This window comes from Saccopteryx bilineata, chromosome 4 (genome assembly GCF_036850765.1).
Source record: "Saccopteryx bilineata isolate mSacBil1 chromosome 4, mSacBil1_pri_phased_curated, whole genome shotgun sequence".
In the NCBI taxonomy this organism is placed as follows: Eukaryota; Metazoa; Chordata; class Mammalia; order Chiroptera; family Emballonuridae; genus Saccopteryx; species Saccopteryx bilineata.
Genome location: NC_089493.1, coordinates 51,909,276 through 51,922,102, shown reverse-complemented (window position 1 = coordinate 51,922,102; position 12,827 = coordinate 51,909,276). Strand labels below are relative to the sequence as shown.

General features: G+C 37.5%; 1 protein-coding gene across 7 annotated transcripts in view; it reads left to right on the top strand.

Annotated features, from left to right (window-relative positions):
* Positions 1-12,827, top strand: part of MAP2K5 (mitogen-activated protein kinase kinase 5) — a 288,637-nt gene that overhangs the window by 108,787 nt on the left and 167,023 nt on the right. For all 7 annotated transcript variants that reach the window (XR_010731284.1, XR_010731283.1, XM_066276317.1 and 4 more), the window contains exons 10-11: positions 2,609-2,677; positions 2,771-2,852. Coding sequence is in view for 5 of the 7 variants with exons in the window: in XM_066276317.1 (XP_066132414.1) it covers positions 2,609-2,677; positions 2,771-2,852 (151 nt within the window). In the remaining 2 variants the exon portion in view is untranslated. The remainder of the gene's footprint in view (positions 1-2,608; positions 2,678-2,770; positions 2,853-12,827) is intronic.

Here is a 12,827-nt window from a genome sequence, read left to right as displayed (position 1 = left end):
ATGAGGCATGAATGGTAAAGACAAACATGAAAAGGAGAAAAATAAAGGCCCAAAGCTAAAGATAAATTTTGATGGAGGGCTTTGGAGCTGACTTCCTAGAGGTGCAGGCAGCATTCAAGCTGGGTCTAAAAGATAAAAAAGATTTTATGATCAATGACTGTGAAGTGGAGAGAGGAAGTACACCTCAAGTAGATGGAACAGATAGATCAAAGACTGGAAGTGGGGGAAATCTCAGGACTGTGGGGATCAGTAAAAATCATCTGGTTTCACTTGAGGGTTGAGTTCGTGTTGGGGAATAGTGGGAGGAGCTAGAATAACAAGTTGAAACTAAATTGTAGAAGTCCTTGAATATCATGCTAGAATTTTAACTTTATACTAGGCCATGCAAACCCAATTAAGGTTTTTGATCAAGGGAATGGTATGTTTACATTCAGTCATTTGGAGTTAATACTAATGTGTTGGCTGGCCATGTGGAATCATGTCATTTCTAGATCAGGGGCCTAGAGATGCAATATAGTTTAGTAGTCATACTAAGCACTGAGTATGTGTATTTTTGAAACCTTAAATAAGTGGTTCTTATTGTGTGTTAGAAATCACCTGACAAGTTTTTAAGAGATGCTAAGAGGTGCGTCCAACCTTAGAAATTCCTATTCCATTATACCTGTGCATCAGGATTTATTTAAAGTGGCCATATATATTTATGTTAATATCTTTATTATTTTTTTGTGACAGAGACAGAGAGAGAGGGAGGGACAGATTGAGACAGATAGACAGGAAGGGAGAGAGATGAGAAGCATCAATTCTTTGTTGTGGCACCTTAGTTGTTCATTGATTGCTTTCTCATATGTGCCTTGACGGGAGGCGGGGGAGGGACGACTCCAGCAGAGTGAGTGGCCCCTTGCTCAAGCCAGTGACCTTGGTCTCAAGCCAGCGACCTTTGGGCTCAAGCCAGCAACCATGGGGTCATATCTATGATCCCATGCTCAAGCTGGCAACCTAGGGGTTTCAAACTTGGGTCCCCTGCATCCCAGTCTGACACTCGATCCACTTTGCCACCGCCTGGTCAGGCTATGTTAATAGCTTTAAATAAAGGTAATTATAATATGAGGCCAGGGTTGAGAACCACTGCTTTAAGGGAAATGATTTCATTCTGTTTAGCAGAGTTTTTTAGGATGAAAGATTCCCTGTACTCGACACACTGGTGTGAATAGTTCTACTATTATATGGCATAGACTTGAAACAGCCTTAGATGGATTTATTTTGTTGCTAAGTTTTACACAGGAACAAAAACATAAGTGAATATTGTTGGCAAAATGACTATTGATCTGGAGAAATGTTTCTTGGCAGTTTTGTATTACACTTACAGTCTAGTTTAGTGAGAGCTTTTATAAATAACCCTAAAGCAAACTCTTCATAGAAACAAGCTATGCTTTTTTTTCTCTTCCTCCCCCCCCCCCAAATGGATGTCATTACTATAAAATGTGTTTCAGAATTATCCTTTTCTTTCATTGCTCTATCAGCAGTCTGCAATTCATAATTTATGGATTTTTCCTCCAGTATGATTATATATATATTCTGCAGTTGTAATACAAAATGTAGTTCAATGTTGGATGGTGTATAACTACACTATCATGGTAATCCTGGATGTTCAATTTTTATCTAGAAATGTCTAGAGTCAGAAACTCTGCTACAAATCTTAAAATTGTCTTCCAACTATTTTATTCTCATCACTGTCTTTTTTAAGTTAGAAACAGTTTCCCTTGAGTTGGCTTTACTGAAGTGCTAAGTAAAATTTGAACAAGTTGATGGTCTTTTTCTTAAAAAACTGGTGTTTGAAATAAACTAGTATTTATTCTAGGGAAGTTAATAAAGTATTTTGAATTTTTGCATTATGAACCTGACTCAGTGGTTGTTGGTATTTTAAAGAAAACCAGAAACATCTGTCCATATTGTCCTCAGAGTCAGGCAAGGGGCCTGCCATTGCCAGGTCATGTGACTCCTCAGAGCCTGGGCTTTCTCCTCTAAGAGAAGGGCATTCGATGAAATAATTTCCGAGGTTCCTTCAGGCTCCAACATTTTATAACTTTATTAGCAAAGAAACATTATGCAGCTGGAAGAATAAATAGATGATGTATTTGTAAAACTCCTTATTTCTCTTATAACTAAATACCCTACTTTAAATGTCATTTTTACTCATCTTCCTTTTCTGTGTATCGCCTAGTGTCTGAATTACAAGGCAATTTTTTTTAATGGTTTCAGGGTCACTCCTATCTTTCTCTTCTGAAAATAACCAATGTGGCCAAAATAGGGTGTATAAATTAAGGGTGTTATAACTTAACTGACTTTTAAAGCCATTAATACTGACCTTTGAGACCTGGCTTTTTCCTTGGTCCCATCAATCACTTGTATACCACCTCCCCCAATACAAAGGCTTAGACAAGATGTGGATACAGTTTATATTACTGGGGGTTATAATGGTGGCGAGGAGAAAGGAGAAATGAATAAAGGAAACACCATATTTTTTTTAGTTTTTATATTTCCTAGTGACTGAAGCTGTATTTAATTTAAAGGTGAATAAATCTGTCGATGTGTTCCTTTCACTATTTAGGTCATACTACTAGATATTACACTGGAACTTCAAAAGCAAATTATGTCTGAATTGGAAATTCTTTATAAGGTAAATTTTTTTCTTGGTCATTTTTTCTTATAAAGCATGCCTATGGTATTGGCTTGCAGGTTTTAAACTACTTTTGTCTTATTTTCGTTACAGTGTGATTCATCATATATCATAGGGTTTTATGGTGCATTTTTTGTAGAAAACAGGATTTCAATATGTACAGAATTCATGGATGGTGAGTTTTCCCTTTTATAATACTTTAAACATGATTTTTGTGAGGGAGTGCTTTGTAACCTGATTTTGATATAAATGTGAAGTAGGATGAAAAATAATTAAAATGTACTAATACTTACCTTCTTTATATTCTAAAGCATCTTAGTGTTAGGGTTTTTTTGGTGTTAAATATTTATAGCTGACCTATAATTTCAAGAATGTAATTTCATTGACTTTTATTGAAAACTTAAATAGAACAAATTAAATGCTAGTCTAATCAGTGGTTTGATATTTGATTCTTCCATACAATCTGTCTTTACTTGTAAAACAGATGTTCTGTTCTTTTAATGTTTCAGTAGCCAAAACATTTACGTTTAAAGAAACCTATTAACCCAATGTCCCATGTCTTCTAGAAACAAAATGGTTAGTTGCAAGATAAGAAATTCTTTTTTTTAATTAAGCGAGAGGCTGGAGAGGCAGTGAGACAGACTCCCGCATGCGCCCTGACCAGGATCCACCTGGCAAGCCCCTTTTTAGGTGATGTTCTGCCCATCTGGGGCCATTGCTTGTTTAGCAACAAAGCTATTTTAATGCCTGAGGCGAGGCCTTGGTGCCATCCTCCACGCCAGGGGCCACCTTGCTCCAACTGAGGCATAGCTGTGGGGGAGGGAGGGCGGAGAAGCAGGTGGTCGCTTCTCCTGTGTGCTCTGACCGGGAATTGAACCTGGGACTTCCACACACCAGGCCAACATTCTACTGCTGAGCCTACCGGCCAGGGCCAAGAAATTGTTTTTCACCATAGCTGTTTAACCAAGATGTGTTTAGTGTTCTTTTGACTCTAGCCCTTTCTCTCTTTCTTTATTTTTTCATTCATTTTCAGTTTGGTAACTTTTCTTGATCTGAATATTATGGCAAATTCAGATTTCTTGGTACCCTATCAGTGAAATTATGTCATCATTGTTATTGTATACCCATTTAAAATCAAAGAATTACTTAAATTTTACATATTCAAATTTGCAGTGTCTGGCCCATTCAAATTCAGCATTTTAAAATATACTTAGTTCATTTTGGGAATTCTCAGTACATTACTGAAACAACTAGTTCATGCCCTACAAGACTTCTTAATGAGCCAACATTGATACCTTGATAATATAATGAGTATAATGTGCTCTGAATTAGTTATAGTGGATGCTAAGAATTAGAACTCTTACAACCATAATGAGTAGTGTGACAATTACTATTCAAGGAGATTGACTAGAACAAGTGGATTCATAGAGCCAGCACATGTTATCTTATGACTTTCCATCATTCTTTTTTGAAGTCCTCAATTTTTCAGTTACATTAAAAAGTTTCTTTGAGATGGTATGTCTAAATACCATAAAATTCACCCTTTTAATCTGTAGAAATTCATTGCTTTTAGTATATTCACAAGGTCTTGCAACCATTATCATTAATTGCAAACATATTTATTTATTTATTTATGTATTTTTACAGAGACAGTAAGAGAGAGGGATAGACAGGGACAGACAGGCAGGAACAGAGAGATGAGAAGCATCAATCATTAATTTTTCGTTGCGCATTGCTACACCTTAGTTGTTCATTGATTGCTTTCTCATATGTGCCCTGACCGCGGGCCTTCAGCAGACCGAGTAACCCCTTGCTGGAGCCAACGACCTTGGGTCCAAGCTGGTGAGCTTTTGCTCAAACCAGATGAGCCCCACGCTCAAGCTGGTGACCTTGGGGTCTCGAACCTGGGTCTTCAGCATCCCAGTCCAATGCTCTATCCACTGCGCCACCGCCTGGTCTGGCAATTGCAAACATTTTTATCATGCTCAGAACCATACTGCCTACCAATTAGCCGTCACTTCCTATCGCCACTTCCCTCTAGTACCTGGCAACCAGTAGTATATTTTTTGTCTCTATGGATTTTCCTATTTTGGACATTTCCACACAAATGGGTTTATATAATATGTGTCCTTTCTGTCTGGTATCTCTCAGTTAGCACAGCGATTTTCAACCAGAATGCTGTAAGAATTTTTAAAACACATAATATCTGACTATTTAGTCAGGGGCAGTGACCTCTTTTCTCTTATATTGTCAAATAAAAAATGACAACAGCCAACACAACAATAGCCATCTGGTGTGAATGTCCTGTCTTGAACCATAAATACATAGGTCATATAATAAAGCTGCATCTTACTGGTCATGTCACATAATAAGATTGTGTCTGATTGGTTATTCATTGGTACCAGAAGTCCTTATATACAATATAGGCACCTGATTTTTTTAAAAGTCACTTTGGAGCAAAAAGGGTAGGTAATTATTATTATTTTTGTCAGATCAGCAAAAAATATATATATTTTGGTGTGCCACAGAATTTTAGTAGTTTATGAATGCCATGAGATGAAAAAGGTTGAAAACTCTGACTTACCATAATATTCTCAAGGTTCATTCATGTTGTATCATATGTGAGTCCAGTCATGTGCCACATAACAACATTTTAGTCAATGTTGGACCACAAAAATGATAATGGTCTCATAAGATTATAATGGAGCTAAACTTCCTTTAAGAAATGGAATGATATGTGGCTGAGAGGAATTTTTTTTTTTCTGGCAGGAGCAGTATCTTTAGGGCTTGGCAATAGGTTCCCTCGCACAGCACCTCAGTTTTGAGTGCCCAGATTATATCCCAATCAGTCAGCCTGACCTCTTTCAGCACAAAGGAGCCTCTTCCCCATCCCTACGTGGTCAGAGGGTGCTACAACTCTCCCAGATCAAGCTTGATGGTCTTCAGTGCCTTTTGCTATAAATTCTTTGTTGAAAACTTAAGATCCTGTACATCAGGGTTCAGGAAACTTTTTGGCTGAGAGAGCCATGAATGCCACATATTTTAAAATGTAATTCCGTGAGAGCCATACAACAACCTGTGTATGTTATGCATTATCCAATAAAAATTTGATGTTGTCCTAGAGGACAGCTGTGATTGGCTCCAGCCACCCTCAACCATGAACATGAGTGGTAGGAAATGAATGGAATGTAATACATGAGAATGTATTATATTTTTAACGTTATTTTTTTATTATTAAAGATTTATAGCCAGATGCAGCCATCAAAAGAGCCACATCTGGCTCGCGAGCCATAGGTTCCTGACCCCTGCTGTACAGGAACACAGGTCCACAGGAACTACCTTAACAAGTCTTAAGTGCCACTGCCACTGTAATAAAAGCTTGCTGTGGTAGTGCAAGCTGTCCCTTGACTGTGGAAATATTTTCAGGTTGTAATGATATAATGCTCAAATAAGTCTTTTATCTTCTATCAATTCAATGCCAGAGAGAGCCTTTTGCACCAGATAGGATCAGTGGAACCAAAAACAAATTTCTGCAGTCAAAAACAAAAGAAAACAAAATTGAGTCCTCAATTCTACACCCTCTATTTTAATGAATACCATAATGTTCCTTAATCTGACCACTGCTCAAACATGCAATAGGCAAAACCACATTGCCATAACAATCCCCTGTGTTCCTTTATCTCTCCTTGATTTCTCATTGCTACTAAGATCTCTTTCACTTCCTCCCTACAGATTGCTATTATGGTGATCTGTGCCTTACCAGTCAGTCTGCATGGTGTTTCCAGTCAATCTAGTCCACAGCTCTGTACATGGAGCAGCATTGACAGCTTTGATGTTCTATTTTTGGCCCTCTCAGAAGGAAGGAGGTGTTGTGTTTATTAAGTCTGCAGTAGTGCACAGTAATGTCCTAGCCTTCACACTCACCCTTTCACCCAGAGCAACTTCCAGTTCTGCAAGCTCTAGTCATAGTAAATGCCCTGTACAGGTGTGCTATTTTTTATCTTTTAGACTGTATTTTTACTGTACCTTTTCTGTGTTTAGATACACAAACAGTTTTCATTGTGTTACAGTTGCTTACAGTATTCAGTACAATAGCGTGCCATATAGGTTTGTAGCCTAGGAGCAATAGACTATACCATATAGCCTAGGGGTGTGGTAGGCTATACCATATAGGTTTATGTAAGTGCACTCTCAGATGTTCGCACAATAAAATCAGCTAAGCATGGCTGAAATTTTGTTTGCTTTATTAGTTAATGGGCAAGTAAATGTTCCTACTTTTTTGGCCATTTTGAATAATGCTGCTATGTACATTTATGTACAAGTGTTTGTATGAACATGTGTGTTCAGTTCTCTCAAGTATGTATCTGGGAAGAGAATTGCTGGGTCATATGATAACTCTGTGTTTAACTTTTTGAGGAACTGCCCTATACTTGCTTACTTTTACTTAATTATTCTGGATTAGCAATTTCCAACCCTTTTCATCTCATAAACTAATTACTAAATATCTGCAGCACACCAAAAAAAATTTTTGCCAGTCTAACAAAAAAATAGGTATAATTTTGATTTATTCGCACCAGACAGCTATTGTTGTATTGGCTGTTGTAATTTTTTTATTTGACATTCTAAGGGGCAGCTGCCACACACTGGTTGAAAATTGCTGCTCTAGATTATTGTACCTTTCTAGTAAAATTTGAAATTGAGTGTTCAAGTTTTGTGATTCTTTTGTTAAATTTATTTCTAAATATTTTATTTTTGATGCTTTTATAAATTGAACTCTTTTAATTTCATTTTTGAATGGTTCATTGCTAGTGTATAGAAATAGAAATGTTTCTTGTATATTGATCTTGTATCCTCCTACCTTTATAAACTTGTTTTTAACTCTAATAGCTTTTTCAGGATTCTTTAGGATTTTCTATGTAAAAGATCATGTAAATAGAGGTAGTTTTATTTCTTCCTTTCCAAGCTAGATGCCTTTCAAAAAAAATTATCCAAGCTTGAACCTTCAGTACAATGTTGAATAATAGAAGTGTTGAGGACACTCCTGATCTTAGAGGGAAAACATTCAGTCTTTCACCATTAAGAATGATGTGGGGCCCTGGCCGGTTGGCTCAGCGGTAGAGCGTCGGCCTAGCGTGCGGAGGACCCGGGTTCGATTCCCGGCCAGGGCACACAGGAGAAGCGCCCATTTGCTTCTCCACCCCTCTGCCGCGCTTTCCTCTCTGTCTCTCTCGTCCCCTCCCGCAGCCAAGGCTCCATTGGAGCAAAGATGGCCCGGGCGCTGGGGATGGCTCTGTGGCCTCTGCCCCAGGCGCTAGAGTGGCTCTGGTCGCAACATGGCGACGCCCAGGATGGGCAGAGCATCGCCCCCTGGTGGGCAGAGCTTCGCCCCTGGTGGGCGTGCCGGGTGGATCCCGGTCGGCGCATGTGGGAGTCTGTCTGACTGTCTCTCCCTGTTTCCAGCTTCAGAAAAATGAAAAGAAAAAAAAAAAAAAAAAAAAAAGAATGATGTGGGGTTTTTGGTAGCAGTCTTTATCAGGTTGAGGAAGTCCCCTTCTCTTTCAACTTTGTTGAGTATTTTTAATTATAAAAGAGTGATGGATTTTGTCAAATGCTTTTTCTGTGTCTATTGAAATGAACATGTGGGGGGTATTTTTGTCTTCTGTACCATAATTATGGTGTATTATATAATTGTTTTTTAAATGTTGAACTGATCTTGCATTTCTGGAATAATTTTACTTGGTCATGATGTACGTACGTATAATACTTTTTGTATGTTTCTAGATTCAGCTTGCTGGTATATCATTGAAGATATTTACGTTTGTATATTGTTAAGAGATATTGGTCTGCATTTTTCTTTTCTTATAATGTCATTGTCTGGTTTTGGTATCAAAATAATACTGTCTTCAGAGAATGAGTTGGAAAGTATTCCCTCATTTATTTTTTTGAAAGAGTTTGTGAAGATTGATGTTAATTCTTCTTTAAACATTTGATATAATTCACCAGTGAAGCCAGGTGGTCCTGGGTCTAATTTTGTGAGGAGTTTTTTGCTTAGGTGGCATCTGTTGCCTATCATCAGGAGAAGTCTAAGCATTGGATTAAACAGTGCTTTACTCACATGTGAGAAAGAAAGAGATCAGCTTCAGTAGTGAGTGTCAGTTCATGGCCAGTAGCAGGTTCTGTCAGTTAATGCTTTATGTATTTTTGTGTTCTGTTATTAGGTGCATAAATGCTTATAATTGTTATATCTTCTTAATGAAAATTGACTTTTTATTATAATAAAATGTGTTTTCTGTTTCTGGTCAATATATTTATTTAAAAGTTTATCTTGGCCTGACCAGGCGGTGGTGCAATGGATAAAGCGTCAGACTGGGATGTGGAGGAGGACCCAGGTTTGAGACCCTGAGGTCACCAGCTTGAGCGCGGGCTCATCTGGTTTGAGCAAAAAGCTAACCAACTTGGACCCAAGGTCGCTGGCTTCAGCAAGGGGTCACTCGATCTGCTGAAGGCCCATGGTCAAGGCACATATGAGAAAGCAATCAATGAACAACTAAAGTGTTGCAACAAAAAACTAATGATTGATGCTTCTCATCTCTCTCCCTTCCTGTCTATCTGTGCCTGTTTATCTCTCTCTCTGTCCCTGTAAAAAAAAAAAAAAAAAAAAGTTTATCTTGTTTGATATTAGTTATATATTCATTCTTGCTGCCTATTGATTACTGTTTGCTTATTATATCTTTTTCATTGTTGACCTTCAACCTATTTGGATCTTTGAATCTAAAGTGCATTTCTTATGGGCAGTATATATACATATTAGGATCATTTTAAAAATTCATTCTGGCAATCTCTTACTTAATTAGAGTATTTAATTCAAATTAGAGTGTTTTCTGTAAGCCTGATGTCTTTTATGTTCCACTAATCTTCCATTACTACCTTATTTTACATTAAATAGAGTTAGCTTCTTAACTTGTAACAACACATTTCATTAGTACCAACTTCCTTTCAATATTGTACAATAACGTTGCTTATCTATGGCTTCATTTCGTCTCCACCTTTGAACAGTGTTATGCCTGTGCATGTCTTAGAGTCCTAAGTATATACCAGAGCTTTTCAAAGCCTCTGTGGGTATCTCATTTCCTAGCTTTTCCTTTTAATGTTTTTCTTTAACTTGCTGTTGACCGTAACTGTTATTTACTACCTCAGTCAGTTACAAAATTAATCAATTGCTTCTCATTGTTTTCAACAAATACCCCTAAGGAGAAGGCTTTTTGTACTAGACAAGCACCAAGTCAGGTGGAATAAGGACAGAATTGCAAGTAGTGTCTTCCAGGGGAGTGGTGTGACATGCCTTCTCATTAAGTAAAAACTAAATCCACTAACAAACACCCATGTGCATCTCAGAATATATGTATATGTATTGGATTACCATCATGGAAATAACTTGTTTTTCTAAAAACTTGTATTGCAAAGAAAAAAGGTCTTTTTACTTTTTCAATTAACAGAGACTAAGAGAGCATCTTCTGAAATTTTTGTTTATGAGTCCAGATTTCAGTTTTGTTAGTATTAATAATAATTATGGTCATTTTAGGGAAGACGTTGGGATAGGTATTATAGTAATGTGGCTTCTTGTTCATCATGCAAGATACTGCTTTCTATTTTAGGCCTTGTATTAGGATTAGCACCAACCTTACCCCATGAGTTTTTTTGGCCTAGTTACATGAAGATAATCACCCTAATTCATCAACAGAAAAATGTAGTTGTCTGGCAGGTGAGATTGGGTTTTTGCTAATCTGTTAGCACTCTTCCTCCTAGTTCCCATGGTGGATAGTGGCATATAATGAAATGATGGGCTAGGGATGATCTGAGGCCAGGGGACACTGGGAAAGGACAGGTCACAGGTAGCAAACCAGTGACCTTAGAATCATGAGCAAACAGTTCAAACCAACCGTACCACACACAGGTGAGTTTCTCCATGCATAAGAATACCAGCATCTCAACTATGTTAGGGGATATTTCAAAATGAACATGAAGCGATAAAATATCCCCTAATTTTTGTGAGCAGTGTATGATTAAACTATCTGAGTTTGTGTCATAATAAGACCACATTGTAGCAAGACATTTTAAACTGTAAAAAGTTTATATGTGATTCTAAAACTACATGATGTTATAGGGAAACCTTTTAGACCTTTGCAGTTCTGAGAGTTCAAAGGCTCAGATCTGTTCTGAGCTCTGCCTTTTACTCACTTATGCTCGTGGCTAGAAGACTCACTTCTCTGGGACTCAGTTTCTCCCACTTGTTAAATAAAGTCATTGCACTGATCTTTCATGTCCCTCTGGCACTAATATCTGATGATTTGATTAGTCTAAAATTATCCTTTTGGTAATAGGCCTGTAGGATAGAAATTATAGTAAAACTGAGGAAAAATTAAACTGAAAACCATCTGCCATTTCTAGCCTAAGAATTATTTATTTAACTGCACATAGAGAACTCATTAGACTTAATGGAAACTCTTGATTTTGAGTGGATCTCCCACAGCTTTTTTTTTTAAGCCTCTGACAGTTATCTCTAGTAGTATGTCAAGGACAGGATGAATATGTATTGACACAGAGCGAGCTTTGTAAATGGACCAATATGGATGGCTAAGGAGAACGGGATATAACTGAAAGTAAATGGATATTTACAGAACCCAGTGAACCATCTCAAGATAGGGTACTCTTTGGCTTGCTCTACTATAATGGTAGTAACCTAATCTTTGGCTTTTTGGTTTAGCTTGTTGAATACTGTCCATTCAGCTGATTAAGCCCTGATTTATACTCCATGTAGAAATACATTTTCTCTTTTGTGAGTGAATTTGCACGTCCTACTTGCTGTTCACAAGAGATTGATGCAGTAAACTGCATTTATCAGTATTCCAAATACCAACACGTGAAGCTTGATCTTCTTGAGATTGTTTGTCCTTGCAACTACAGTGGTACCTTGAGATACGAGTTTTAATTCGTTCTGAAACCGAGCTCATAAGTCAGTCAACTCATACATCAAACAAATGTCTCTCATTTAAAATGACTGAAATAGATTTAATCTGTTCCAGCCCTGTAAAACATCCCCAAACCATCCTAAAATATGAAAAAAAGACGTTTTTAATTAAGAAAAACACATGCATACTTTACCAATGCATAACAAAATATATGAAATAAAAGAAAAAAGTGTTATTTAGTACTGTATTCTTACCTTGGAGTCAGACGAATGCGGCTAATGGAGGTGAATGGCAGAGGAGGAGGGAGGGAGGGAGGGAGGAAGGGATGCAGGTACTGTAGACACAGAAACTAAAACTGCACTTTTTTAACACTAAATGTAAAACTAAAGCTGCATTTTTCTCTATTTTAAACAAAACTAAAACTGCACTTTCTTAGCACTAAATGTAAACTAAAACTGCATTTTCTTTACTTTAAACAAAACTAAAACTGCACTTTCTTTACTTAGAATGAAACCACAAAAACTTAATTGTAAAAAAATGCACTTTCTTAACTTTAAACTTAACCTAAGCTTAACATTACATATTTTCATTTAATAATCACCTGTTTTTGCCTTTTTGGCTGCACTTTCAGCACTTTCACTTGCAGAACTTTTGAATAAAAATCTATCCAAAGAGGTTTGCTTTTGTCTGCCTTTTAAAATGTTATGGAAATGTGACAAACAAGTGTCATTAAAAAGTGCTGAAGCAGGACTAGTTGAAACTTTTTCTGGGTGTTTCTTTTCAGTGAAACTTGAAAGCTTCTCCCACATTGCCAGCATGTCTTTAATTTCACTTGTAGAAATCACTTCCTCTGACTCTACCTCCTCCTCACTACTAATCTCTTGCAGAAGCTTCGTATGTTGCATCATCTGTAGCTCCCTCAACTTCTCAGTTGAGAGTTCCTCCTCATGTTCCTCGACGAGCTCGTTTATGTCACCCCTATCTACCTCCAGACCCATCGACTTTCCAAGGGACACAATCTCCACCAACATTTCTACCTCAGTTGCGGTCTCTGGTTCGAATCCTTTGAAGTCCCTGTCTGCAGCGTCAGGCCATAATTTTTTTCATGCCAAGTTCAAGGTTCTTCTTGTAACCTCTTGCCATGCCAAGTCAATAATGCGTAAACATATCACAATGTTGTA